Source organism: Mizuhopecten yessoensis, unplaced genomic scaffold (assembly GCF_002113885.1).
Source record: "Mizuhopecten yessoensis strain PY_sf001 unplaced genomic scaffold, ASM211388v2 scaffold716281, whole genome shotgun sequence".
NCBI lineage: Eukaryota > Metazoa > Mollusca > Bivalvia > Pectinida > Pectinidae > Mizuhopecten > Mizuhopecten yessoensis.
In genome coordinates, this window is record NW_018480038.1 from 452,886 (window position 1) to 480,794 (window position 27,909).

Consider the following 27,909-nt stretch of genomic DNA (forward strand, 5'->3'; position numbering starts at 1 on the left):
TATGACTTTCCTGTACCATTTCCATCCGGGAGGATGAAGAAATTGGTCCTTCTGAGCTATGTTGCTTCTCTACCAAACACTGTGGAACTTTCTGTTCAAGGGCGGTAGGTATCCATGGCAACTGTATACAGTTACAGTGAAGTTATATTTACTGTGTGATATAAAGAAGTCTTACAAATGTGGAATCTGGAAACTTCTGCAGTATTAGGTCATATGCATGAACAGATATACATATCAATATTTCTTTGTGTAGACTTTACACCCCCTGAAAGGTTATGTGTCGGATGAGCATAGGCTCTCCCTTATCAGCAACATTCAAAGTACATATCACTTACTTACGAAATAGCATCTTCTTCAATGAAGGGGGTTTATATATTCTTACTGCTCTTCTTCAAATGAAGGAAGACATTGTTACAGGTCATCTTCAAATAAAGCAAGATATATTGTAACAGTATTGGTTCTACTTTGTCTGTTTGTCGTCATCATTCCTCGGAGATGTGTCACTGCCACTAGACCACTGTCACCTTCCTCTCAAGGTAAATTGGTCAAGTGAAAGCTAAATTTCCAGTAAATCTTGTTTTGTCCTTAAAGTGTAAACTTTAAGCACATGTACATTGTATGTGTAGATCACCTTTTCTTTTCACACACCTATAAGGAAAAGAGCCAAAGACATATATGTTGACACTTTTTTAAACTCTTTTAAAGTAATGGATACGTTCTGTCATCAGAATGGTTGGGAAAAGTCTATGTACAGGTATGATGTACGTCTGATAATTGTATCGCAGTTGGTTAAACATACCTCAGCATTCAGGAGAGTTCCAACTATTTCCTAAAGCCATCAAACGATAAACACACTAACCATCAAACGGTACACACACAAACCATCAAACAGTACACACACCAACCATTAAACGGTACACACACAAACCATCAAACAGTACACACACAAACCAACAAACGGTACACACACAAACCATCAAACGATACACACACAAACCATCAAACGGTACACACACACACCATCAAACGGTACACACACAAACCATCAAACGATAAACACACAAACCATCAAACGGTACACACACAAACAATCAAACGGTACACACACAAACCATCAAACAGTACACACAAACCATCAAACAGTACACACACAAACCATTAAACGGTACACACACAAACCATCAAACAGTACACACAAAAACCATCAAACAGTACACACACAAACCATCAAACAGTACACACACAAACCATCAAACGGTACACACACAAACCATCAAATGGTACACACACAAACCATCAAACAGTACACACAAAAACCATCAAACAGTACACACACAAACCATCAAACGGTACACACACAAACCATCAAACAGTACACACACAACAGTACACACACAAACCATCAAACAGTACACACACAAACCATCAAACGATAAACACACTTACCATCAAACGGTACACACACAAACCATCAAACGGTACACACACTAACCATCAAACGGTACACACAAACCATCAAACAGTACACACACAAACCATCAAACGTTACACACACAAACCATCAAACAGTACACACACAAACCATCAAACAGTACACACACAAACCATCAAACGATACACACACAAACCATCAAACGATAAACACACTAACCATCAAACAGTACACACACTATACATATCAGCCCCTCAATGTACAGTTATACAGGTGACTAAGTGGACATGTGCTGTGTGCTGACCCATTCCATTTACACCTATTGTCTCTTCTTTGATTAAACATCTGATCCCCACCACCACCATAAGGTAAAAGTTTAAGCAGAGGCTATTGGAAAAGTAATTGTAGAATCTCTTGTACTCGATCATGTGTTATTTTACACAAATATAAACTGTGTGAGGTTACACATCCGAGCTAAACACATGGTAAAGCTGGTTTCCTCTGTCACTTGATGTATTCATTCCATATTTTGTTAGTCTGATACACATGTATATATAGTTCTGTATTTTTTCCATTAGACTTTTACCATACATCCTGATCTATTGACGTTTTGATACCAGCATGTTACCTAGTTTGTAACACACCAGCTAGTGCGTAGCAGACTATATAACATTGAATCTGAATGCGTTTGGTTTGTTGTCCGAGGCTATGTCAACTACCCCTGGGAGGTTGGGTACTGTCCTGTTCAAACAACAACAAACATACTCAGGATACAGAGTGGGAACACATAGCGCGGAAGCAACACACACACTCCAGATACAGGGTGGGAACACATAGCACAGAAACAGCCCATCATACAAACTCAAGATATTTGGACTATTATAATACAGTTGTAAGTATAATGTGTGTTAGTTGTCAAAGTGAAACATTCTTTCATAGTGATTTTCTAATTTAGAATTTTTCATACCTCTGGTACAAAGTACAAAGATATGTTGAAATGTTTATGATGTCCAAATACCATCTGTATGTCCTGATGTTGCTATGGAGATGACACATTGATCTTTGGGCACGCCTCTTATAGTGGGTTGTCCTGTTTACATCATTGATAAACGGATACATGAGAAAGTTCCTATGTACCATCTGGTACATTATAAATAAATTGATGGCTAAATGATCTACCCCAGATAATATAAAACCTGTAATGATACACACACTGTAAACATAGCATAGTAGCCACGTCCATATAGCCTCCCAGAAGGTCTGGTCAAAACAACTAATTTCAAAACTTTTAGTACTTGATATCGAGGTCTCTTCTAGTACTATACAGATACAGTACAGGTGTACTACACCAGGCAACATGTTTTCATAAAACATTGCTAAGTTTATAGCGAACCATAGTACTGAATTTCACAACCTTATAGCGTACAATAGTACTGAACCTCACAACCTTATAGCGTACAATAGTACTGAACCTCACAACTTATATTGTACAATAGTACTGAATCTCACAACCTTATAGCGTACAATAGTACTGAACCTCACAACCTTATAGCGTACAATAGTACTGAACCTCACAACCTTATAGCGTACAATAGTACTGAACCTCACAACCTTATAGCGTACAATAGTACTGAACCTCACAACCTTATAGCGTACAATAGTACTGAACCTCACAACCTTATAGCGTACAATAGTACTGAACCTCACAACCTTATAGCGTACAATAGTACTGAACCTCACAACCTTATAGCGTACAATAGTACTGAACCTCACAACCTTATAGCGTACAAAAGTACTGAACCTCACAACCTTATAGCGTACAATAGTACTGAACCTCACAACCTTATAGCGTACAATAGTACTGAACCTCACAACCTTATAGCGTACAAAAGTACTGAACCTCACAACCTTATAGCGTACAATAGTACTGAACCTCACAACCTTATAGCGTACAATAGTACTGAACCTCACAACCTTATAGCGTACAAAAGTACTGAACCTCACAACCTTATAGCGTACAATAGTACTGAACCTCACAACCTTATAGCGTACAATAGTACTGAACCTCACAACCTTATAGCGTACAAAAGTACTGAACCTCACAACCTTATAGCGTACAATAGTACTGAACCTCACAACCTTATAGCGTACAATAGTACTGAACCTCACAACCTTATAGCGTACAAAAGTACTGAACCTCACAACCTTATAGCGTACAAAAGTACTGAACCTCACAACCTTATAGTCTACAATAGTACTGAACCTCACAACCTTATAGTCTACAATAGTACTGAACCTCACAACTTTGATCGTCATCCTCAACAAGCATCTCATACAGGTACCATTTTATGTAACAAGTAAGGAGTGAGATTAGTGCTGCTCACCCTTATATTGTATTGACTAGATAATACATACTGTTACGTCAGCAGGGTAAATAATTGATAAGCATCATAAATCATTTGGTCAGTGTTAATTATGTGTTATTACTGGTCATTTGGTGAGATGGTGAGACTTGAGACAGTCATGGTCAGTTAGCTGTAATGGTCAGTTGCATGTAGTGGACAGTCAACATGATTACCAAGAAACTTTTGTTTGCATACCATGATGGTCTAAGGATGATACTAGCTCTCCTTGTCGAGAAGTTTGGTACAAAGTAAGTCAGATGAGTAGTAATGAGAGGATTATCACTAATAGTATGTATTTGATTTAGGCCTTATTTGATAGGGCACTTTCAATACTGAATTGAATCCTATTTTCACAAAAAGATGGCCGTTAAAAATAGTTACTTGAATTATAATGTCTTGCTGTATTGGGTCAATCTGAGTAATTTCTAAGATTGATTGGAGAATTTAAAAGGAAATTTGAATGGAATAAAATTGCTTGGAGCTAGAAAAGTTTTCATAGTAATTGGGAATGTACCATTACCTGCTAATAAAAGAGTTGTAAAATGTTTACAGCAGAAAATACCACAAAGGAAGTTTTCGGATGTTTGTCTGGAAGTAGTTGTTAACCGGTACTCTTTGTCAGTGGATGTACATGGTTATGTATCAGTATTTGCTAGTGGAGTTTTCATCCGTGGGATATTTGGTGTGAGGGAGTTTTCATCCGTGGGATATTTGGTGTGAGGGTGATTTCATTCGTGGGATATTTAGTGTGAGGGAGATTTCATTCGTGGGATATTTAGTGTGAAGGAGTTTTCATCCATGGGATATTTAGTGTGAGGGAGATTTCATCCGTGGGATATTTTGTGTGAGGGAGATTTCATCTGTGGGATATTTAGTTTGAGGGAGATTTCATCCGTGGGATATTTAGTGTGAGGGAGATTTCATCCCTGGGATATTTAGTGTGAGGGAGTTTTATTCATCCGTGGGATATTTAGTGTGAGGGAGTTTTCATCCGTGGGATATTTGGAGTGGGGGAGTTTTCATCCGTGGGATATTTGGTGTCGGGGAGTTAGTTTTCATCCGTGGGATATTTGGAGTTAGGGAGTTTTCATCCGTGGGATATTTAGTGTGAGGGAGTTTTCGTCCGTGGGATATTTGGAGTGAGGGAGTTTTTATCCGTGGGATATTTGGTGTCGGGGAGTTAGTTTTCATCCGTGGGATATTTGGAGTTAGGGAGTTTTCATCCATGGGATATTTAGTGTGAGGGAGTTTTCATCCGTGGAATATTTGGTGTGAGGGAGTTTTCATCCGTGGGATATTTGGAGTGAGGGAGTTTTTATCCGTGGGATATTTGGTGTCGGTGTGTTAGTTTTCATCCGTGGGATATTTGGAGTGAGGGAGTTTTCATCCATGGGATATTTAGTGTGAGGGAGGTTTCATCCGTGGAATATTTGGAGTGAGGGAGTTTTCATCCGTGGGATATTTGGTGTCGGGGAGTTAGTTTTCATCCGTGGGATATTTGGAGTTAGGGAGTTTTCATCCATGGGATATTTAGTGTGAGGGAGTTTTCATCCGTGGAATATTTGGAGTGAGGGAGTTTTCATCCGTGGGATATTTGGTGTTGGGGAGTTAGTTTTCATCCGTGGGATATTTGGAGTGAGGGAGTTTTCATCCGTGGGATATTTGGTGTGAGGGAGATTTCATCCGTGGGATATTTGGAGTGAGGGAGATTTCATCCGTGGGATATTTGGTGGAAGGGAGATTTTATAGATGGGATATTTAGTATTGTAGAGATTTTATCAGTCTGATATTGATATCATGGAATTTTCATCAGTTTAGGCACATTTTGTTTGTTTGTTCTTATCACAATATTCTTACCTGGTCATTTTAATCAGATGTGACAGTGTGACTAATCATAGTAACACATTGACACATTTGACAGTTTTTGACATATTTTACATGTAACCCAGTAACCTGCAGTTTAACAGATTTTAAGCATTACACAGTAAGCTGTTTACAAATTCTCATAATTTCCATATATGCCATATATATGAACTTCTGTCAATGAAGCAAACAATATCATTGGTAAGTGGCAGATTATGTGAAGTATATTGGGATACTTAGTCATGTTAACGACCAAGTACAGGTGATAACGACTTAGGACAGGTGAGTTATATGATGTCTCTAACAGTAGATCACATCTGACAGAGATAAGGCTGGAATATTGATCACAGGTGTGTGCTGATAGGAACTGATTCTACCAGAAATTGACCCCATAGATCACTGTAGGTTTGGTTTGTTGTATCACTTCTACAAGGTTTGTAGAGTTGTTGTAGAGTTTTACCTGTGAATGGTTTGTTGGTTACATCAGCAGATCTTCCTCCACACATTTAATTACTACATCGTCTCTGTTTTACATATATGGATTAAAATGATGCCTGTGTAGGAGCAGACTATTGATTACCCAGTCTAGGCCTTACCTGTCTGCATCTAAAGCATGGAATGTGGCGTTTTGTTTGCCTGCATGTTATACCTGTTGATTGCTTTAAAGGAGACCGATTGATAGTGTGGAGCTTGGAAAGGCTGTCGAGTATTGATATAATAACTCACTTGAAGACGGTGCTTTGTAGGAGATTTATAAGTTCACCTGTCTGTTCAATTGAAGTAGAAAGTACATTTAGGTGCTTGCCTGTGTACTTTATGTAACCCTTGTGTTTTTTACCTGTAGACGGGAGCTACAGAGGGTGCGTGATGAACACAAAAAGGCTGAGGAGGAGAGACAACTGCGAGAGGAAGAACTGTGGCGGTTACACGAGAGCCACAAACAGGAGATTGAACAACAGCGCCATTCATTGACGGAGATCGCTGACGAAAATCTCCTCCAGCACCAGAGGGCTGAGGAGGAACTGGTATACGCCCGGGACTGTCTACAACAGGAGAGAGAAGCTTGTAAGTATGATGGGTAGTACAGGTATATATGTGTGGAGAGGGTGCAGGAGTGCAACACTGGTTAATGTTTACAGGTGCGCTGCAATGTCACTATATAAACCTCCACAGAAATAGCGTTTTGAGTCATAATATTCTATGAACCAAAATTGGTGATCGAAATTAAATAATATGTTTAAAAACCATAATGAATCTTCTCTTTGACTATGCCAAAGGTCAGGCTGTTCACACAGAATCAAGCTTGTACTAGCTCACTGTCCATGTACATGTGTGTTTCTTGCTTTGTTTGAAACGCTGCTATCATTGCCTTCCACCTCAAATAACATGACTAGAGAAAAATCTGTGTTTCCAACTTTCGCAATGAAGCTGACCAGCAGTATCATGTCTATTCCTTTACCACATCTCACCCTTCTGAACGTTTCATCTATGCTAGTATTCCCTTACCACATCTCACCCTTCTGAACGTTTTATCTATGTTAGTATTCCTTTACCACATCTCTCCCTTCTGAACGTTTCATCTATGTTAGTATTCCCTTACCACATCTCACCCTTCTGAACGTTTCATCTGTGTTAGTATCCCTTTACCACATCTCACCCTTCTGAACATTTCATCTATGTTAGTATTCCTTTAACACATCTCACCCTTCTGAACGTTTCATCTGTGTTAGCATTCCTTTACCACATCTCGCCCTTCTGAACGTTTCATCTATGTTAGTATTCCTTTCCCACATCTCACCCTTCTGAACGTTTTATCTATGTTAGTATTCCTTTACCACACCACACCCTTCTGAACGTTTCATCTGTGTTAGTATTCCTTTACCACATCTCGCCCTTCTTAACGTTTCATCTGTGTTAGTATTCCTTTACCACATCTCACCCTTCTGAACGTTTCATCTATGTTAGTATTCTTTTACCACATCTCACCCTTCTGAATGTTTCATCTATGTTAGTATTCCTTTACCACATCACCCTTCTGAACATTTCATCTGTGTTAGCAAATAACTGGATGGCGACCTGCTTTCCGCAATGAACACAATTTCTCAATATCCAAATTTAACAGACATACCTCCATGCTGTGACGTCATTAAAACAAATTGTGTTTTAAATATAATTTTTGCAATACAAAATGGGACATGAGAAGAAAACATGATGTTTTGCAGTTGTTAGCTCTACGACCTATATTAGAAAATTTCAGTCACAGAAGAAAGTACTTGATATGGACTGTCCTATAGTCAAACATTCCACAGATTCTTGATGGGATTATTTGATATTTTCAATGTTATAATTAGTTATTAAATTTTTGAAGACAGAAAGACATGGAAAACTGTTTTCAGGTGCGATTCATAAGCATTATATATGAATGCCCACTACTACCTTACCGAAACTTAAACATGAACCACTAACATGGTTCATTTAATATTCCTGTAATGCAGTTGGCATTCATACTGCCTGTGAACCATGTCTGAAAGCAGTTTAATGCTTAAATACATTGTCTGATGAATAGTATAGTACATAAAAAGAGCTCAGTGGAGGTCTTCCAGCCAAGATAAATTAGAATGAGCCCTGAATGATGTATGAAGTTAACCTCATTAGATAGATATAGTGGTAGTAATACTACAGATATTAAAGACATCACCTATTACCATGGTTTCTATCTCAGTGTGTGTGTGTCAATTTATTGATCAGTCCTAAGTAATTAGGGTATACAAGTTACATAGAGTATCTGGTCAATACTGCTAAGTTTTGTCTGTACAATAAGATCAGGGGTGAGGGTAACTACTAGTTACAGAGAGTACATGGTCAGTACTGCTAAGTCTTGTCTGTACAATAAGATCAGGGGGTGAGGGCAAGTACTAGTTACATAGAGTACCTGGTCAATACTGCTAAGTGTTGTTTGTACAATAAGATCAGGGGTGAGGGTACCTACTAGTTACAGAGAGTACCTGGTCAATACTGCTAAGTGTTGTCTGTACAATAAGATCAGGGGGTGAGGGTACCTACTAGTTACAGAGAGTACCTGGTCAGTACTGTTAAGTGTTGTCTGTACAATAAGATCAGGGGGTGAGGGTAAGTACTAGTTACATAGAGTACCTGGTCAATACTGCTAAGTGTTGTTTGTACAATAAGATCAGGGGGTGAGGGTNCCAGTAATGCTAAGTCTTGTCTGTACAATAAGATCAGGGGTGAGGGTAACTACTAGTTACATAGAGTACATGGTCAGTACTGCTAAGTGTTGTCTGTGCAATAAGATCAGGGGGTGAGGGTAACTACTAGTTACAGAGAGTACCTGGTCAATACTGCTAAGTGTTGTCTGTACAGTAAGATCAGGGGGTGAGGGTACCTACTAGTTACAGAGAGTACCTGGTCAATACTGCTAAGTGTTGTTTGTACAATAAGATCAGGGGTGAGGGTACCTACTAGTTACAGAGAGTACATGGCCAGTACTGCTAAGTGTTGTCTGTACAGTAAGATCAGGGGGTGAGGGTAACTACTAGTTACATAGAGTACCTGGCCAGTACTGCTAAGTGTTGTCTGTGCAATAAGATCAGGGGGTGAGGGTTACTACTAGTTACAAAGAGTACCTGGTCAATACTGTTCAGTGTTGTCTGTACAATAAGATCAGGGGGTGAGGGTAACTACTAGTTACAGAGAGTACCTGGTCAATACTGCTAAGTGTTGTCTGTACAATAAGATCAGGGGGGGAGGGTAACTACTAGTTACAGAGAGTACATGGTAAATACTGCTAAGTGTTGTCTGTACAATAAGATCAGGTGGTGAGGGTAACTACTAGTTACAGAGAGTACATGGTCAATACTGCTAAGTGTTGTCTGTACAATAAGATCAGGGGGTGAGGTTTACTAGTACAATTACCTGTGTGATCCTTCTCTCCTTCAATATCGACTATCAATACAGTAAGTTACTAGAGAGAAAAAAAGTTGCTATACTATATAATGGAAATATAGTCATTTAGAACATTAATTAATACCAGTGATGTATGATAGATCATTCTCCTTTGTCTACAGTCCAGCAGTACCTGCAGGAGGAGTTAGCCAAGGTCCAGAAAGGACAGACTAGGTCAGAATTTGGCTCCCAGACAGAGGTATCTGTGGTGCAGACAGCAGAGGTAGGATGTGACCAGGAGCTACAGGACATTGAGAGGAGGAAGGAGTCGTTACAGGGCCAGATCAAGGCCCTGGCCCAGGGGGAACTCATCCGTCGCCTGTCTTACCGCGAAACAGAACAAAGGCTTCTAGAGGAGGCGGAGGAGATCGAGGACCAATACCAGACAACGCAGGAACAGCTCAATGCTGAACTTCAGCAGCTAGAAGAGGTGGAGAAGGGTTACCGTACTGGAGATCGTAGTGAGCTTCAGGACATAACACGTGTGGTAGGTACCATTGTATATAAGGGGTGGGTGAAGTGGGGGACTACAGTCAACTACAGGACATAACATGTACGGTACGTACCATTGTACATAAGGGGTGGGTGAAGTGGGGGACTACAGTCAACTACAGGACATAACATGTATGGTAGGTACCATTGTACATAAGGGGTGGGTGAAGTGGGGGACTACAGTCAACTACAGGACATAACATGTATGGTAGGTACCATTGTAGGTTTGTAATCAGCTGCATGAAATAACTAGTGTGTTAGGTACTATTGTATATACCAAAAAGGGTGGGGGGAAAGTGTGTAGTTAGCTAGAGGTGATATATTGTACATAGGAAGGGATGAAAGCAGAGGTATGTGGTCCGTAGTCCACTTCACCTGTGGGAAGGGTACATTGTATATATGGAGGGGTGAAGGCAAATCTGTGGTCCGCTACAGGTCATCACCTGTGGGAATGGTACATTGTGTATATGGAGGGGTGAAGGCAGAGGTCTGTGGTCTGCTACAGGTCATCACCTGTGGGAAGGGTACATTGTTTATATGGAGGGGTGAAGGCAGAGATCTGTGGTCCGCTACAGGTCATCACCTGTGGGAAGGATACATTGTGTATATGGAGGGGTGAAGGCAGAGGTCTGTGGTCTGCTACAGGTCATCACCTGTGGGAATGGTACATTGTATATATGGAGGGGTGAAGGCAGAGGTCTGTGGTCCGCTACAGGTCATCACCTGTGGGAATGGTACATTGTATATATGGAGGGGTGAAGGCAGAGGTCTGTGGTCCGCTACAGGGCATCATATATATCATGGTTACCATTGTACATAGAACTTATCTATCAAGCAGTGTGTCATCTCTAGGAGGCACGGCAGTCCAGTGGTAAGACGCCAGGCTCGTGACCAAAGGGTTGCGGGTTCGCGCCACGGCACGGCAATGTGTTGTATCTTTGAGCAAGATACTTTACTCCGCTTGTTCCCGTCTACTCAGCTGTAAATGAGTATGTGGTTGGGCAGTGCTAGAATTGTTGAATGCTAGCTGGTAGCGCCAAAATGGCAGCTCCGGCTGTATGCTCCCCAGGGAGTTGAGAAATGTATTGGCTGGTTGCAAAGGCCCTATAACCACGGATAATAATTTGTGAACCGCTTTGAGACGACCTACGAACTAGGTTGTGATAAAGCGGTATATAAGAACCTCCTATTATTATTAATTATATCTTCATGTGATTGTATAGAGGTACCATCAATATCAGGTGTGGATGTGTTGTGCTTTAGGGATTTAATGATACAATGCACTGAGAGATGTATTATGTTCTGAAAGACATTTTTTTCTGTCACATTCTAGCTGTGTTGTGTAATTATTATAGTATGACTGCATAGACAGATTATTGAATGTCTGATGATGTAATAACGTTAATATGACATGTAAAGTCAATTAACAATGTGGTTGATAGATTAGTGTTAATCCCTGATCATTATCCCCTCCAAGCAGGAGTTACCTCCCTTACCTGTCGTTTTTGTTGGAATTAACACAGCAGGTATCAGCTAATTACCAGTTAATAATGAGATGTGAGTGTGAAAGTGTATTATGTTGTAATAGCTGTCCGACTCTATGAAATATGGTTTTGTGTCAGCTCTACATACAGACCTCTGGTAAAATCAATAGCTGGTTACGACTCTGATTGACTAGCCGAGCAGGTGCTTGTCTGGATCTGATCCAGTGTATATAATCATACATACTGATCAGGGTGCTGAACATGGAGGAGCAATAACTCATAAGTAGTGAGGTTAGGCATAGCTCAGGGTTACGTGGTTTATGTTAACTGTAGATAATTAGGCCCAAGCCATCTAACTGGAATTACAACACCCGCAGTGTTACAGCTGAAATCAGGTAAATATGGGAGGAGAGTAGCATAGAATAGTCCAGGTGTTTACAGGTAAATTAATGTTATTTTACTGGTACCATGCATGATTACTGAAGGGACATTCTGTCACAAGTGGGTGGGTTGTCAAATGCATTTTATCTAGCCTTTTATCTTCATCTATTAAGGAAGACGGTTTGAAGCCTGTGAATTACTGTTGAAGGACTGAATAACAAAGAAGGATATAGCCATTAATTTGTTTGGAAGATTTATATTAAATTATTTAGATCATCTATCATACTCTATGTTTCAATGATGCATGAATGTTAAATATGTAATATAGCCATTTTGTTTATAATTTCATTGGTAATCATAATGTATTTGTATTAACCAGCCCTTTTTGTATTTCCTTTAGGATGATGACTTGTCTGAGCTTGACCGACAGCAGCAGCAGCTACACTTGTACATAGAGGAGAAACAGGGGTTGATGCAGGTTGGTCTGGATGTGCCCCGCCCCCTAAGATCTGCCTGCAGTGAGGAAGTCCTAACTGACACCCAGAACTCGAGACTTGGCTTCCCCTACCGGGCGTCCAGCCTGCTTGCTCTAAAGCAGGGTAGTGAGGGGGACCTGCCAACCTTGTCTTCCAGACTGTCCCTCAACTCCTCATTAAATATCACTTCCCTGGACTCCATACCAGACAGTGTGGAAAGCATGGACACATCCCCATCACCACAGAACTCTACAAGCAACCGAGGAACGCCTACAGGTACACGGAAAAGGTCAACCAAGAGTCCAGCCTCAGACACATTGACTTCTGGGGCAAAGGAGGTCACAAGTCGACTATATACAGCTCCTCCTCCAAAATTTAAATATGAACCTAAACAGAAATCCAAGGTGGTGCCAAAAACTGATCCCGTGAGGAAGCGTGATGGTCAGGTGGGAAAAGGTGCAAGTGCTGGTGCAAGTAAAAACATTTCAAGTTTAGAAAGTAAAAAAGGAGCAGAAGATGGGAAAACAAAAACCACGTACTTACGAAAGTCAAAATCACCGTCACCAGGTAGAGCAACTGCACCATTACCAGGAGGACAGACTTCACCTTCTTCTGGAAGAGAGATCAGTCTAGGGAGTCATGCTAAACCATCACAAAAAAGGCAAAAAGCATCGCTACCTGAAAGTACAGGTAAAGGTGAAGATCATAAGGAAAAGAGGGGTGCTTGTGGGTCACCTGGTCCTCTGTCTGAAGTGACCAAACGTGCGCGACACATAAGTGACGAGTCTGGGGTGATACCACGTCTTAGACAGAGCGTGTCACAACCTATACTAAACAGAGGACTCCCTAGCAACAAGGTACCGCTCATTTTACCCCCAAAGCTACGACCAATAAACAGTGCTACGTCCCTGGCCAGTGTCCCAGAGGCAGTGGGTGAGGAAACTGAGGCCTTGGACCATGGCCAAGTCTCTGACTCGCCTGTTGTACGCAGGAGGAAAAAACGCCAGTTTGATGAGGATGACACCAGGAGACATTCTGAGCCTGTTGGAGAATCACTGGCGGATGCTTTTGAAAATTATACAAAGGAAATGGAGGCGAGTATAGAAATACCTTGTATATTATTGCATCATGACTCACCTGGTGAGCGAGTGTGGGCTAGGCAGCACAGCAGTAGTGTATCAGACTCAGATGAAGTGCCGTCTAGTGACAATAATGAGGAAACTTCAAACAGGCATAAAGGTCAGTCATTCCAAGTCATTCCTAGGACGGCTGACCTTGAGGTCACTTCATACATAGACCCGGATCAGCAGGTAGCAACTGTACAGCAGGTGGAATGCTATAATAACAATACCATGGCAGGTGATTCTACAGCCAAGGAATGTGTGAGTAACTCCAACACTGTGGGGTCCTCAGTGGATGGGCCATTACCAGGAAAACCTACCGACAACCAGTGCAATGTGAACTTAACATGTGATGTACCAACAGAAGTAACACACATGTTGGAAATTAAACCGTGTAAAGTGGATGATAATGTGTTCAGAAATGACCTTGAATATCAACAGGAAGGAGTGGGAAGGTCAGTTGAATTAGACAGTGACTCTGGATTTTACCCAGAAAGTTCAGATAATTTTGAGAGTTCAGGAGCACATTCTTTTGCTGGTTCAATTAAAAACGTACTGGGTAGGTCAATTATTGAATCTGAACTGGATCCACAGGGATCAGTTCCACAGACAGTTCAGACTGGATTGCCTGGAGCTGTGTCTGTAGAATGTGATGCCAATGCTTCTGTGTCATACAATAAGGCTTTACCTATGTACAGTGATAAGCCAGTGTTGACGGGTACAGCAGAGGGGTCTGATATTATGGAGGGTAGTCTGACCTCCCCAGCTGATGTCAGCCTTCACCTGTCTGAGTCCCAGGACTCGGAGTCAGACTCTGGGAATTACGGGAGGAAACGAGGACATGACAGTTCCCCAGGGGATTTTCAGGAAGATATTCCAACTAAGTGTAAAAAGCAGGAAAACCGGCATTCTGACAATGTGTATCTAGAGTGCGTAGGTGTAGAACATATGGAGGTTGTTGTACCTGAACAAGAAAATTCACAAAACATTCCACAATCTTCCACACAGAATTTGAATGCTCAATTTACTTTAAACCCAAACTTCCAGGCTAGCTCTGGATTTGTTGTCTGTGATATTTTACAAGATGCTGCACAAACAATATCAGCAGAACTTTATGGTGCTCATAGGTCATATTCGTCCGATTCTCTGGAGGATGCCGACTCTCTCGATGGATCAAGACCCAGGGCAACCATAGAACAGGAACTGACCGATTCTCTGGAGGACTCTGATGTTGACAATAAAGAACAAAGGTCAAAACATAGGAAAAAACACAGTGATACAGGATCTCTACAAGGGGAACAACAAACTGACACAGGATCTCTACAAGGGGAACAACAAACTGTCACAGGATCCCTACAAGGGGAACAACAAACTGTCACAGGATCTCTACAGGGGGAACAACAAACTGTCACAGGATCTCTACGGGAGGAACAACAAACTGTCACAGGATCTCTACAGGGGGAACAACAAACTGTCACAGGATCTCTACAAGGGGAACAACAAACTGTCACAGGATATCAACAAGGGGAACAACAAACTGTCACAGGACCTCTACAAGGGGAACAACAAACTGTCACAGGATCTCTACAAGGGGAACAACAAACTGATACAGGATCTCTACAAGGGGAACAACAAACTGTCACAGGATCTTTACAAGGGGAACAACAAACTGATACAGGATCTTTGCAAGGGGAACAACAAACTGATACAGGATCTTTACAAGGGGAACAACAAACTGACACAGGATCTTTCCAAGGGGAACAACAAACTGACACAGGATCTTTACAATGGGAACAACAAAGTGACATAGGATCTCTACAAGGGGAACAACAAACTGACACAGGATCTCTACAAGGGGAACAACAAACTGACACAGGATCTCAACAAGGGGAACAACAAACTGACACAGGATCTCTACAAAGAGCAGATGAATCACAAGGATGCAATCAGTCTAAAGAGAAGCATTCCCAGACTGAAAATAATGAAAACTTTTCAAATGAATCTGATACATGTTTGAGTAACACAGCGATTGAAATTCAGAGTAGCACCCAGATGTCTACCAGGAAAGAACATGAGCATTCAGATTTCGAATTGTGTGAATCAGTTACAACTACTGACATAGAAAAAGAGATGTTAAATGTTGATAAAAAACCAAACTTATCCCAAAGCGATGTAGACATTTTTTCAACCCCTGTATCTGATAACTTGGCAGAGGATAAAGCAGTGACATTAACCCAAAGTGATGTTAACATCTGCTCGACACTTGGTACTGCTAGTACTGGAGACAATACCACAACACCTAGTACTGTGAGTAATTGAGACGATACCACAACACTTAGTACTTGAGACAATGCCACAACACCTAGTACTGCTAGTACTGGAGACAATGCCACAACACCTAGTACTGCTAGTACTGGAGGCAATACCACAACACCTAGTACTGGGAGTAATGGAGACGATACCACAACGCCTAGTACTGCTAGTACTGGAGGCAATACCACAACACCTAGTACGGTGAGTAATGGAGACGATACCACAATACTTAGTACTGCTAGTACTGGTGACAATACCACAACACCTAGTACTGCTAGTACTGGAGGCAATACCACAACACCTAGTACTGGGAGTAATGGAGACGATACCACAACGCCTAGTACTGCTAGTACTGGTGACAATACCACAACACCTAGTCCTGTGAGTAATGGAGATGATACCACAACACTTAGTACTGCTAGCACTGGAGACAATACCACACTTTGTACCACAAGGAATGGAGACGATACCACAATACTTAGTACTGCTAGTACTGGTGACAATACCACAACACCTAGTACGGTGAGTAATGGATACGATACCACAACACTTAGTACCGCTAGTACTGGAGACAATACCAAACTTTGTACCACAAGTAATGGAGACGATACCACAATACTTAGTACTGCTAGTACTGGTGACAATACCACAACACCTAGTCCTGTGAGTAATGGAGATGATACCACAACACTTAGTACTTGAGACAATGCCACAACACCTAGTACTGCTAGTACTGGAGGCAATACCACAACACCTAGTACTGAGAGTAATGGAGACGATACCACAATACTTAGTACTGCTAGTACTGGTGACAATACCACAACACCTAGTCCTGTGAGTAATGGAGATGATACCACAACACTTAGTACTGCTAGTACTGGAGACAATACCACACTTTGTACCACAAGTAATGGAGACGATACCACAATACCTAGTACTGCCAGTAATACCGACGATGCTACTCATGTTGAAGCTTCAATAAGTACTGATGATGTCCACTTTAACAGTAAAGCTGCTGAAGCTGTGGAGATATTAGTTTGTCAGGAGCCCTGTCACACTCTGAACTCTGTTTGCCCAAGTGAGGTTGAATCAGCTAATACTAAAATCTCTGCTGGCTGCCCTGGTGAGCTGGACTCTCATCTCAATGAAGCCTCTGTGTTGGTCTGCTCTGGTGAGCTGGACTCTCGTCTCAATGAAGCCACTGTGTTGGTCTGCCCTGGTGAGCTGGACCCTCGTGTCAATGAAGCCTCTGTGTTGGTCTGCCCTTGTGAGCTGGACTCCTCTAGAGTGGACATCTCCTCCCCTGTCGTAACCTCATTAAATACTGATACAATTGTGCCTGTACACTCCCAGACAGACACCTCTGTGGGAGATTCTGCTATAATAAAGGACTTGTGTCAGGTTTCACCTGAAGAGTCCTTTTCTTTGAACAATCTTTCCAAAGCTGAAGCTGTTAAAGAGATCAATGTATCTCCAGATCAGATGGTAAGTGTGTCTGATAGCTTTGTGTTTAAGCCCAACACAGCTGTAAATCCGTTGGAGGTGAAATCTGACGATATTTCTCAACATGTCAACCATTCTAGAGGAGAGGTTTCCATCGGCGTCGATGGTCAGCAGATGGAACTAGCCCAGGAATATTTGTCTGCAACCGGTGTGTGTGATACAAACACATCTCGCGGTCAGGTGATCAGTGTGACTGAAGCCACACCCACCCAACACTACCCAGACACCAACCAAAGTCAGGAGGATAAACTTGTGGTCAAGGACCCTTTGACCTTCACACCAATTAAATGTAACAAGGAGGATTCAAGCAGTCAAACAAATCTATCCTCAGATATGAACTTTAAACCAATCAACAATGCTGTAGAGGAGTTACATGGTCAGGTGCCTGACCAACCCTCCACACGAAGTCTTGGCATAGTGACCACGCCCGATCGCCTGACCCAGGGAATGGAGGAAGAGGAGAATGTGGGTGGAGCCAGTGACTGTTCCCACGACTCCATCCAGGATCTACAGGAACAGCTCCAGCAGCTTGAAGAATTTCCAGGTCAAAAGTAAGTCTGCTCAATTAAAGATCATTCTCAAATTTACCAAAAGTAAGTCTGCGGAGTTGAAGTCCATTTTTAAATTTATCAAAAGTAAGTCTGCTCAGTTAAAGTTCATAATCAAAAAAATCAAAAGTAAGACAGCTCAATTTAAGTCTATTCTCAATGGATAAAAGTAAATCTTGAAGTTATATTCCTTTCACAAATTAAGTCTTCAAACAACTTTAAAGTTCCAGGGTTACACTCGCTCTTATTCTCTGCACCCCTAGAGTATGTCATGTTGAAATTGATAGTGCCACCTTGTGGGTGATACAAGTCGACTACTTTGATCTTGTTATGTATATCAAAAGGATCACACAGCAGCACAATATCAGAAAAATGACCTGCGTTGAAGTTGGGTGTTGCTGTTCTGTAATTTTCAAAGGACAGGTATCAGCCTATGGATTGGTAACTTCTTTTCTTACATGAAATCAATCAAATAGTTAACCAAGTGCCTTTGATTTTGTAATGACGATTCTAGGGGTGCAAAGTATGTAAGTGAACATAACCCCTAGAAGGTCAAGGATGGTCTTCAGGTCATTGGCCATTCTTTAATCCAAAGTAAGTGTGCTCAGTTATAGCCATTTCTTAAATTAACCAGAAGTTAGTCTTCAAATTACAGTCTGTTTTCAGATTAACTAAATGTAAGTGTGCTCAGTTATAGCCATTTCTCAAATTAATCAGTAGTTATAATCCATGATATCACATTTAAAAAGCCTGCTCTGCAGTCACAGTTCATTCTTGAATTGCTCAAATTGGTAACATTTAATTTGAATTTTGAACTTAAATAGCATATATTGTATTGAAATTGTGTGCAAATCAGGGACTGAACTCTGAAATTGTGCAGCAGACACATTATCTTAAACTGGCTATTTCAGCAGTGCGAGTGGACAATACAATAATGACTCTTGGCTGACTTTGTACAGAGTTTTTTAAATGACATAAGATAGAGATTAGTACTGCCTTTAGAAAGCTGGTTCAGAGTAGAGGTGTTGAGAAGTTAACACCCTCTTAATCCGGCTGACTTTAAACTCCAGTAATGTTGTTTACAATCCCACACAGATTTGGGGTACAGTCCTGGGTCAAAGTAATAACTATATAGGTCTGAACAAAGAATGTATGTGCCTTTTTAATGCTGGTGGGTAGTAATGGTAGACCACTGTGCTATTTATATAAATCTATTATAAGTGTTTCTTATGTAATTGATTGGTCTGGTCAGTGTTTTGAAACAGTAGAACCTTATCTGACCCGAAAATGAATTCATTCAAAAGTTTGCCTCATCTTTGTAGCATAAACTACTACATGAAGTTTTTCATACATGTGTCACATTTCACACTGAATCTTCAAACAAGGCCACATTTTATATTCTCAAATTAGATCGCATTTTATATTCTCAAATTAGGTCACATTTTATTACCTCAAATTAGTTCACATATTTCCATTCTTCAAATATCATAAGTTTTCTTGCAGTGATTTCTTTAGAGTATAATATATGATTTGTTCTTCCTTGTAAATATTTATACCCTCTGATTTAAAGTTCAATCAGGTGGAATCAGTCTCTGCCTCTCCCTCCGTCTACCAGTAAACTATGTTTGGCCAGGCTGCTGCAGTCCTGCATAGATCACAATAAAAGAAATGTATATTTTTTGGTATGCAATATAGTTGTTAACTATGGGAATTGGCTGTAATTGACAATGTTATACCCACAACTTTGATAAGGAGGGGAAGGGTAATACAGTTATCCCTCTGTCAGTTAATCCATCAACAGATAGCTATAGTATAATGCTCACGTACAATATCCCTCCTAAAATCTTTATAATTACATCATAGTATGGTAAAGTTCTACACCTGATTAGATTTTAATGGTCAACACTGAAGATCGAAGGGTCAAAGATCACACTTAATTTACTAGTAATACATTTTTCATTCAATTGATAATTTTTGCAGAGAAATGACCTTTTTCATCAAAAAGGGGGAAAAATGACAATGCATACTAAACTGTTAAGCTGATTTCAATCAAACTTTGTATGCTGTCCATATGTTTCGGTCTGAAATGTTATTGTGCAATGGCAGATATTAATTTCAACATTTGTTGGCTGTTCAGGAACATCTAAGTATGCTATAATATAGGATTCTGAATCCAAGTCTGTATATATGTATGTATGTAAATAAATATGTATATATAACAGAGATGATGGACTGGTATCGCAGCATTAAATATTTTAGAAAGTCCATCTAATCTGGCTGCTCGTTTCATTGCACTGAAATATCCATTCTGTCACCTTTCACTTCCTTTAGTACCGATTGTTTGGTCTGTTGGACATAACAGGTATTTGGGTTTTAACAATGGGATGTCCTATAAGTTGACTCATAGGAATACACAGAGCTTGTTCTGTGAGAGCTTATTCTTCACATCCACGTGTGAAAAGCTTGTCCCTTGAACCAGAGATTAAATCTGTATCTTTGGGGTGTATACAGGTTTTAGTACAAGAAAGTTGGCAGTCAATTGATAAAGTAGTTTTGATGATAAGATAGCAGTTGTTTGTGTGTTCTGACCTTTATTTTTGCTGAGTATTAGGTAGGAAATTTTACACAAAACTCATGCTATAACAGTTCTGGAAAGTGTTCAAAATATTGACATAATGAATTGAAATTCAGTAACTAATTAATAATCATCTGCAGGTAATGGACATTTAGCCCTTTAAATACTGTAATAGGTGTAATAATTAATGACGAATTTTCAAAGTCACTGTTTCCCTGCGAGTCAAATTACGATCACCAGTAGTGTGTGGGATTTGATGTGGTGCCAATTCCAACGATACATTGTTAGACAGTAATGGGATTGAGGGGTTTTGTTGACACAGAGATGGGTTTACCAAGGTATGGTCCCAGAGGTGTCCTATACACTTCATACATAAATTTATGAAGGAGGCATAATTCAATGTAAGATATCTCATTTAAAGAGTACAAAAAGTTCCATGATTCTGGCTATAACACATTATGTGATAAATTAATTGAATATGAGTGAAAAGCTAAATTCTTAGAATTTTGTTGATTTTACAAGTCAGAAGTGAGGGTAAAAAGTCAGGGAAACTAACGTGCAGAATAGGACAACTTTATAAGGTAGTCCCTAGTTGATGCCAGGTTTGTAATTTATGGCCGATGTTTATGGTTAGGTATTGTTGATAAGTAGTAAACTGTTGTTTACATACATAACAAGGGTGTGACCTAAAGAAAACAGCTGGTAATAAACAAGTAAAGTATCCAACCACTGTCCAGTGTCATTCCTCCTACAGTGATTGGTGGTGAGACCGCATTAGATAATCAACAATGAGATATATATGTTTCCTGTTCAAACTGTATAATTTGTTTTTAAATAAATCCCGGCTGATATGATGTTCACATTCTCTATAGACCGTTGTTTTATGTTTTAAATGACTTTTGTGGTAGAAGGACTAATTATAACTTCCACTAATAAGGTAAGGGGGTATATTATATATAGTCAATCCAAATGCAGATGCTTGCCATTTGCTATTTTGAAATTTTCTGAATAGTCATATTTGGCAAAGTTTTCAAAATGAGCTTATATATACTAAACTTTATGAATATGGGGAGCAATTTATAGTGACCTTGTCTTCCTGTTCATATCCTAATTTGTACGAGATATTGTAATATAGTATTTACCAGGTAGAGGTCACCTGGCTCCATCATTTCAATCTACCTGTTCCATGATAGATAAAACACACCCTACCTTAACATATACCCTATTTATACCTTACCGATAGATCCACACATGTAAGCTATTATTAATAATATATATGTACCTGTAATATAAACTACATGTATGCGCCACACTATACAGTGACAGATCGACCAAAGACATGATAACCACTAAAGCTGCAGCGGTCCATTGTACCACACCAATGGATGTTGAATGGGTCTCGCATTAGCCTGGGTAGTTTGAGATCATGTGTTATCGGTGACATTGGATATTGATTTTTGAATTATTCCCCATGTTTGGCTGTAGTTTTGAAAACACAAGTAGTATTACATAACCCTGATGTTTTCACATGATGTGATTTGAATCGGGAAACAAGATGGAACCATTGGGGCCTGAACAGGAATACAGTTGGTTGAATATCAGACTTGTGTCGTTAAATGTATTGGATTGCAGTAACACAACCACACAGATCAAACAGATACTGGGCACCCAATACCTTTACTTGGGTAATGAATCATGAGCTTTCTGTAGCATTATGTTTTCACTATGAAACATGGATGTTTTAAGATTGAATGACATTTAATGTTACTCTGGGGTCTGCTTCTGTATTTCTGTAAACAAGATATGCTGATACAAATACATGCCAGAACATTGCTGATCCCACACTGTTGAGTAACAGAGCGTTGTGTGTGACCAATGATGTATAAGTCCATCTCTCATTCCAGGGGTGCTGGACCTAATGCTAACCCTTCATTGTCATCGTCTCGGAGGGCCACACGCCACCGTGCCATGATCCGACAGAAACGTCGAGGTGTGGAGGAATCCGATGACTTTAGCCCAGAGTCTGGTGACTCCATCGGTTCTGGTATGTATGACATTTTCATTTTGGGAAGTAAGGGACTGAACGAAAGTTATTGGCCTCCATCTTGGATGCTTTTGAGAGACATTGATGCATTGGTGTAAATATTTCTGTGGTATCTTTATAGTAACTAATCTATATTTTGATACCAGTAAAACATATTATGATTTCGTTGTTGTGCAGAATTGTTTAAATGGGAAGATAAACTTGAGTATTTGTTTACGTAAACACCTCTTTGAGATTCCAGCCTATTGATTAGTCAACATATATATATAACCACACAAACAATACCTCCCTTATGGTAACTCTAGGTGCTTTTAGTAAAAAATTCTGCTGATTTTCTGCAGTGTTATCATGATACTACATTGTGCAATTAATCAGTATTGAGGAATTCCTTTTTTTTCAACAGAACTATATAAAACTTTGTACTACTTCAGCTTGGACTGTATAATTGTGATCATTCCTATTGACTCAGTTGAAGAGATTAGATATATATCTCAAACTTACTGATCTTCCCTAGTGTAAAACTGTAATTGCATGTTTAACCTTTATAACCTGGGTATTAACAGGTACCCTGAAATAAAGGTTCTATCTGTCAATGTCTCTGTGTTTAAAGATCACCATTCAGACTTTTCTCTGCAATACAGAGTGAATTTGTTCTCCTTAGATTGTACCCTTAGATTTTTTACATTATTGGCAGGGTGCCAAGAATTGATTCGGTGCCGTCTTCATGATAGACGGAATTGGTCGTGTTGTGGCTTTGGTCAGTAAATAAAACATTGAAGCTCACATCAGATATATACTACACAGTGATGTCTCTGATGTGTCACGTAATGGACACAGTGGCCATACAAAACATGTCTGTTATGGTGTTTGTGATGCAGTATTAGCAGAGAATTGATCGCATGGTTGTCTTCAGTATCGGAGGGTTATCAGACCTGGTGTGACATTTGTAGGTACTATCTAGTACTTTATGTTGTGTGTCCAGTGTTTGGGGGACATTTCCCAGTGCTTTACAAAGTGCAGTTATGTTTGACTGGCATGAATATTGTATATTGATACGGTGTCACTTGGTAGGTTTAAAAGACTTGGATTATATTACCTGCGGCTCGGGTTAACAGGCAGTCGGCCAATTGGAGCTGTACTAGCCACACACTTTGTACATAGTTTTTGATTTCTGTGGATTTAAATTTCTTTCATTCTATATAATTAAGCGTGATTACAGGGCCGGATTTGCTTGACTGGACATCCATTATAAGTGATAATAATCACAAATCAAGCGATGACGACCAAGTCTTCACATGCTGTCAACCACATGAATAACATAGTGCATAAAATTGGTTCGCAGTGTGTTTGGTGGTGGAGGCATACCTAAACAGTAGTTGTAAGGTTTATCCTGTGTCAATAACTAAACAACAGTGGTTGTGTCCTCAGTGTATTATCAGCGGGCCAGACCTATAGTTTCTCAAGTGTAATGTCAGGGTTTGGACAAAGTATCTTAAGAGTAATGTCATCGCTGGGACAGAATTCTTGTGGAGTCCGTGTAACATCAGTATAGGGATGGAATTCTGGTTGCCTCAGTGTAATAATAGTGTCGGGATGGAATTCTAGTATCCTAGTTGTAAACACCATGTGTCAGTAAAGAACATGTGTAGTTACTGGGCACTAAACAAGTTTATTAATGGATCTTAATACCAGGAAAACCATGAAGGACCTAAAAATTGTCAACTGATCAATGTGAAACATTCAAGACGTCATAAAGGTAAAAGAAATATGATAGTCAAGGTTAGGCTGTCAAAAGTATTACCATTATTTCACAGCTGTATCCAGGATATGGTTGAGGTTGTGTTGCAGTTCATTGATTTTAACTTGTGACCATGTTTTCATTGTTGACAATACACTTAATCTCTATAAATTCTTGCGTTTCTTTAAGATTGGAATTTTGCTAATGTAAATAATAAAGGATTTTGCTGACGAAACCATTCTACCTGTATACAAAGCCTTAATTCCCAGTATAACACTGTTCCCACTGTCAAATGTGATACACACACAATATCTACTAGGACTGTCTACGTTGTACCCAGATATAGTACTTCGCTCCTGGCCATGCTGTATGTTTCCTGTATACAAACCTGCAGTATAAGAACTAGAGGTGAAACACTATAACATAAGAACATGCCAATGTAAGATCATGTATTTCGAAAAATTGCATAATGAATGAGCAACCAAATTAGAATGTTACAGGAAAACTTGCAGGAAAACATGCCATAAATTTTACACAAACTTTTCGCAAACCCTGGCAGTTCATGATGAAATGAATAATAATGGTTTACCAGCAAACGATTGAAAATTGATAGGCAATGTTTATGAGTGTGTTTTCACCAGACAGCTGTGCTTCAGAACGGGACATTGCTACAACGCATCCGTAGAGAATTCCCATGGTGTTTTAGATAAGGCCAAGCTATACGTTATGCATGTGTTGTTTATTTTTATGGTGTAGATACTACTTTGTTCGGTATGATCTTGCAGGTAAATAATTAATTTACACACGTCTAACTATAGGCTCTCCTTATTGATCCAACTAATAACTCCAGTTTTATTGTGGAGCCAGCTTTGCCGTTTAGCTTAACTTGACTGGTATTTTATAATAATTTGATGGTTTGTTGTTCATTTTCTCTGAACTACGTGACTATCGGAAGCGACTAAAGTCAGAGACTCAACTGTGCCAGGCATACTGTTACACAATTATAATAGACTAAAGTCAGAGACTCAACTGTGCTAGGCATACTGTTACACAACTATAATAGACTAAAGTCAGAGACTCAACTGTGCTAGGCATACTGTTTCACAACTATAATAGACTAAAGTCAGAGACTCAACTGTGCCAGGCATACTGTTACACAACTATAATAGACTATAAAGTCAGAGACTCGACTGTGCTAGACATATATGGTTCTGATGGATTTAGACATACAAGGTTCTGATGGATTAAGACATGTATAGTTCTGATAGATTAAGACCCATGTATGGTCCTGTTGGATTAAGACATGTATGGTTCTGATGGATTAAGACATGTATGGGTCTGATGGATTTAGATATATGGTTCTGATGGATTAAGACATGGTTCTAATGGATTTAGACATGTATGGTTCTGATGGATTAAGACATGTATGGGTCTGATGGATTAAGACATGTATGGTTCGATGGATTAAGACATGTATGGTTCTGATGGATTTAGACTTGTATGGTTCTGATGGATTAAGACATGTATGGTTCTGATGGATTTAGATATATGGTTCTGATGGATTAAGACATGGTTCTAATGGATTTAGACATGTATGGTTCTGATGGATTAAGACATGTATGGGTCTGATGGATTAAGACATGTATGGTTCTGATGGATTTAGACTTGTATGGTTCTGATGGATTAAGACATGTATGGTTCTGATGGATTTAGATATATGGTTCTGATGGATTAAGACATATGGTTCTGATAAATTTAGACATGTATGGTTCTGATGGATTAAGACATGTATGGTTCTTATGGATTTAAACTTGTATGGTTCTGATGGATTAAGACATCTATGGTTCTGATGGATTTAGATATATGGTTCTGATCGATTAAGACTTGTATGGTTCTGATGGATTAAGACATCTATGGTTCTGATGGATTTAGATATATGGTTCTGTTGGATTAAGACATGTATGGTTCTGATTGATTTAGATATATGGTTCTGATGGATTAAGACTTGTATGGTTCTGTTGGATTAAGACATGTATGGTTCTGTTGGATTAAGACTTGTATGGTTCTGATGGATTTAGATATATGGTTCTGATTGATTAAGACTTGTATGGTTCTGATGGATTAAGACATGTATGGTTCTGGTGGATTAAGACATGTATGGTTCTGATGGATTTAAACTTGTATGGTTCTGATGGATTAAGACATCTATGGTTCTGATGGATTTAGATATATGGTTCTGTTGGATTAAGACATGGATGGTTCTGATGGATTTAGATATATGGTTCTGAAGGATTAAGACTTGTATGGTTCTGATGGATTAAGACATGTATGGTTCTTATGGATTTAAACTTGTATGGTTCTGATGGATTAAGACATCTATGGTTCTGATGGATTTAGATATATGGTTCTGTTGGATTAAGACATGGATGGTTCTGATGGATTTAGATATATGGTTCTGAAGGATTAAGACTTGTATGGTTCTGATGGATTAAGACATGTATGGTTCTTATGGATTTAAACTTGTATGGTTCTGATGGATTAAGACATGTATGGTTCTGTTGGATTAAGACATGTATGGTTCTGATTGATTTAGATATATGGTTCTGATGGATTAAGACATGTATGGGTCTGATGGATTAAGACATGTATGGTTCTGATGGATTAAGACATGTATGGTTCTGATGTATTTAGATATATGGTTCTGATGGATTAAGACTTGTATGGTTCTGTTGGATTAAGACATGTATGGTTCTGATGTATTTAGATATATGGTTCTGATGGATTAAGACATATGGTTCTGATGGATTTAGACATATGGTCCTGTTGGATTAAGACATGTATGGTTCTGATGGATTAAGACATGTATGGTTCTGATGGATTTAGATATATGGTTCTGATGGATTAAGACATGTATGGTTCTGATCGATTAATGGTTCTGATTGATTAAGACATGTATGGTTCTGATTGATTAAGACATATGGTTCTGATGGATTTAGACAGATGGTTCTGATGGATTAAGACATGTATGGTTCTGATGGATTTAGATATATGGTTCTGATGGATTAAGACATATGGTTCTGATGGATTTAGACATGTATGGTTCTGATGGATTTAGACATGTATGGGTCTGATGGATTAAGACATGTATGGGTCTGATGGATTAAGACATGTGTGGTTCTGATGGACTAAGACATGCATGGTTCTGATGGATTATGACATGTATGGTTCTGATGGATTAAGACATGTATGGGTCTGATGGATTAAGACATGTATGGTTCTGATGGACTAAGACATGCATGGTTCTGATGGATTATGACATGTATGGTTCTGATGGATTAAGACATGTATGGTTCTGATGGACTAAGACATGTATGGTTCTGATGGATTTAGACATGTATGGGTCTGATGGATTAAGACATGTACGGTTCTGATGGACTAAGACATGTATGGTTCTGATGGACTAAGACATGTATGGTTCTGATGGATTAAGACCCATGTATGGTTCTGATGGATTAAGACATGTATGGTTCTGATGGATTAAGACCTATATGATTCTGATGAAGTTAGACTT

The 27,909-nt window shown here is 39.5% G+C and overlaps 1 protein-coding gene across 1 annotated transcript in view; it reads left to right on the top strand.

Annotated features, from left to right (window-relative positions):
* Positions 1-27,909, top strand: part of LOC110442587 — a 111,133-nt gene that overhangs the window by 69,266 nt on the left and 13,958 nt on the right. Inside the window, exons 25-30 of the mRNA XM_021486267.1 lie at positions 6,545-6,765; positions 9,786-10,150; positions 12,421-15,928; positions 15,965-16,525; positions 16,634-17,984; positions 22,461-22,600. Coding sequence (XP_021341942.1) covers positions 6,545-6,765; positions 9,786-10,150; positions 12,421-15,928; positions 15,965-16,525; positions 16,634-17,984; positions 22,461-22,600 — 6,146 coding nt within the window. The remainder of the gene's footprint in view (positions 1-6,544; positions 6,766-9,785; positions 10,151-12,420; positions 15,929-15,964; positions 16,526-16,633; positions 17,985-22,460; positions 22,601-27,909) is intronic.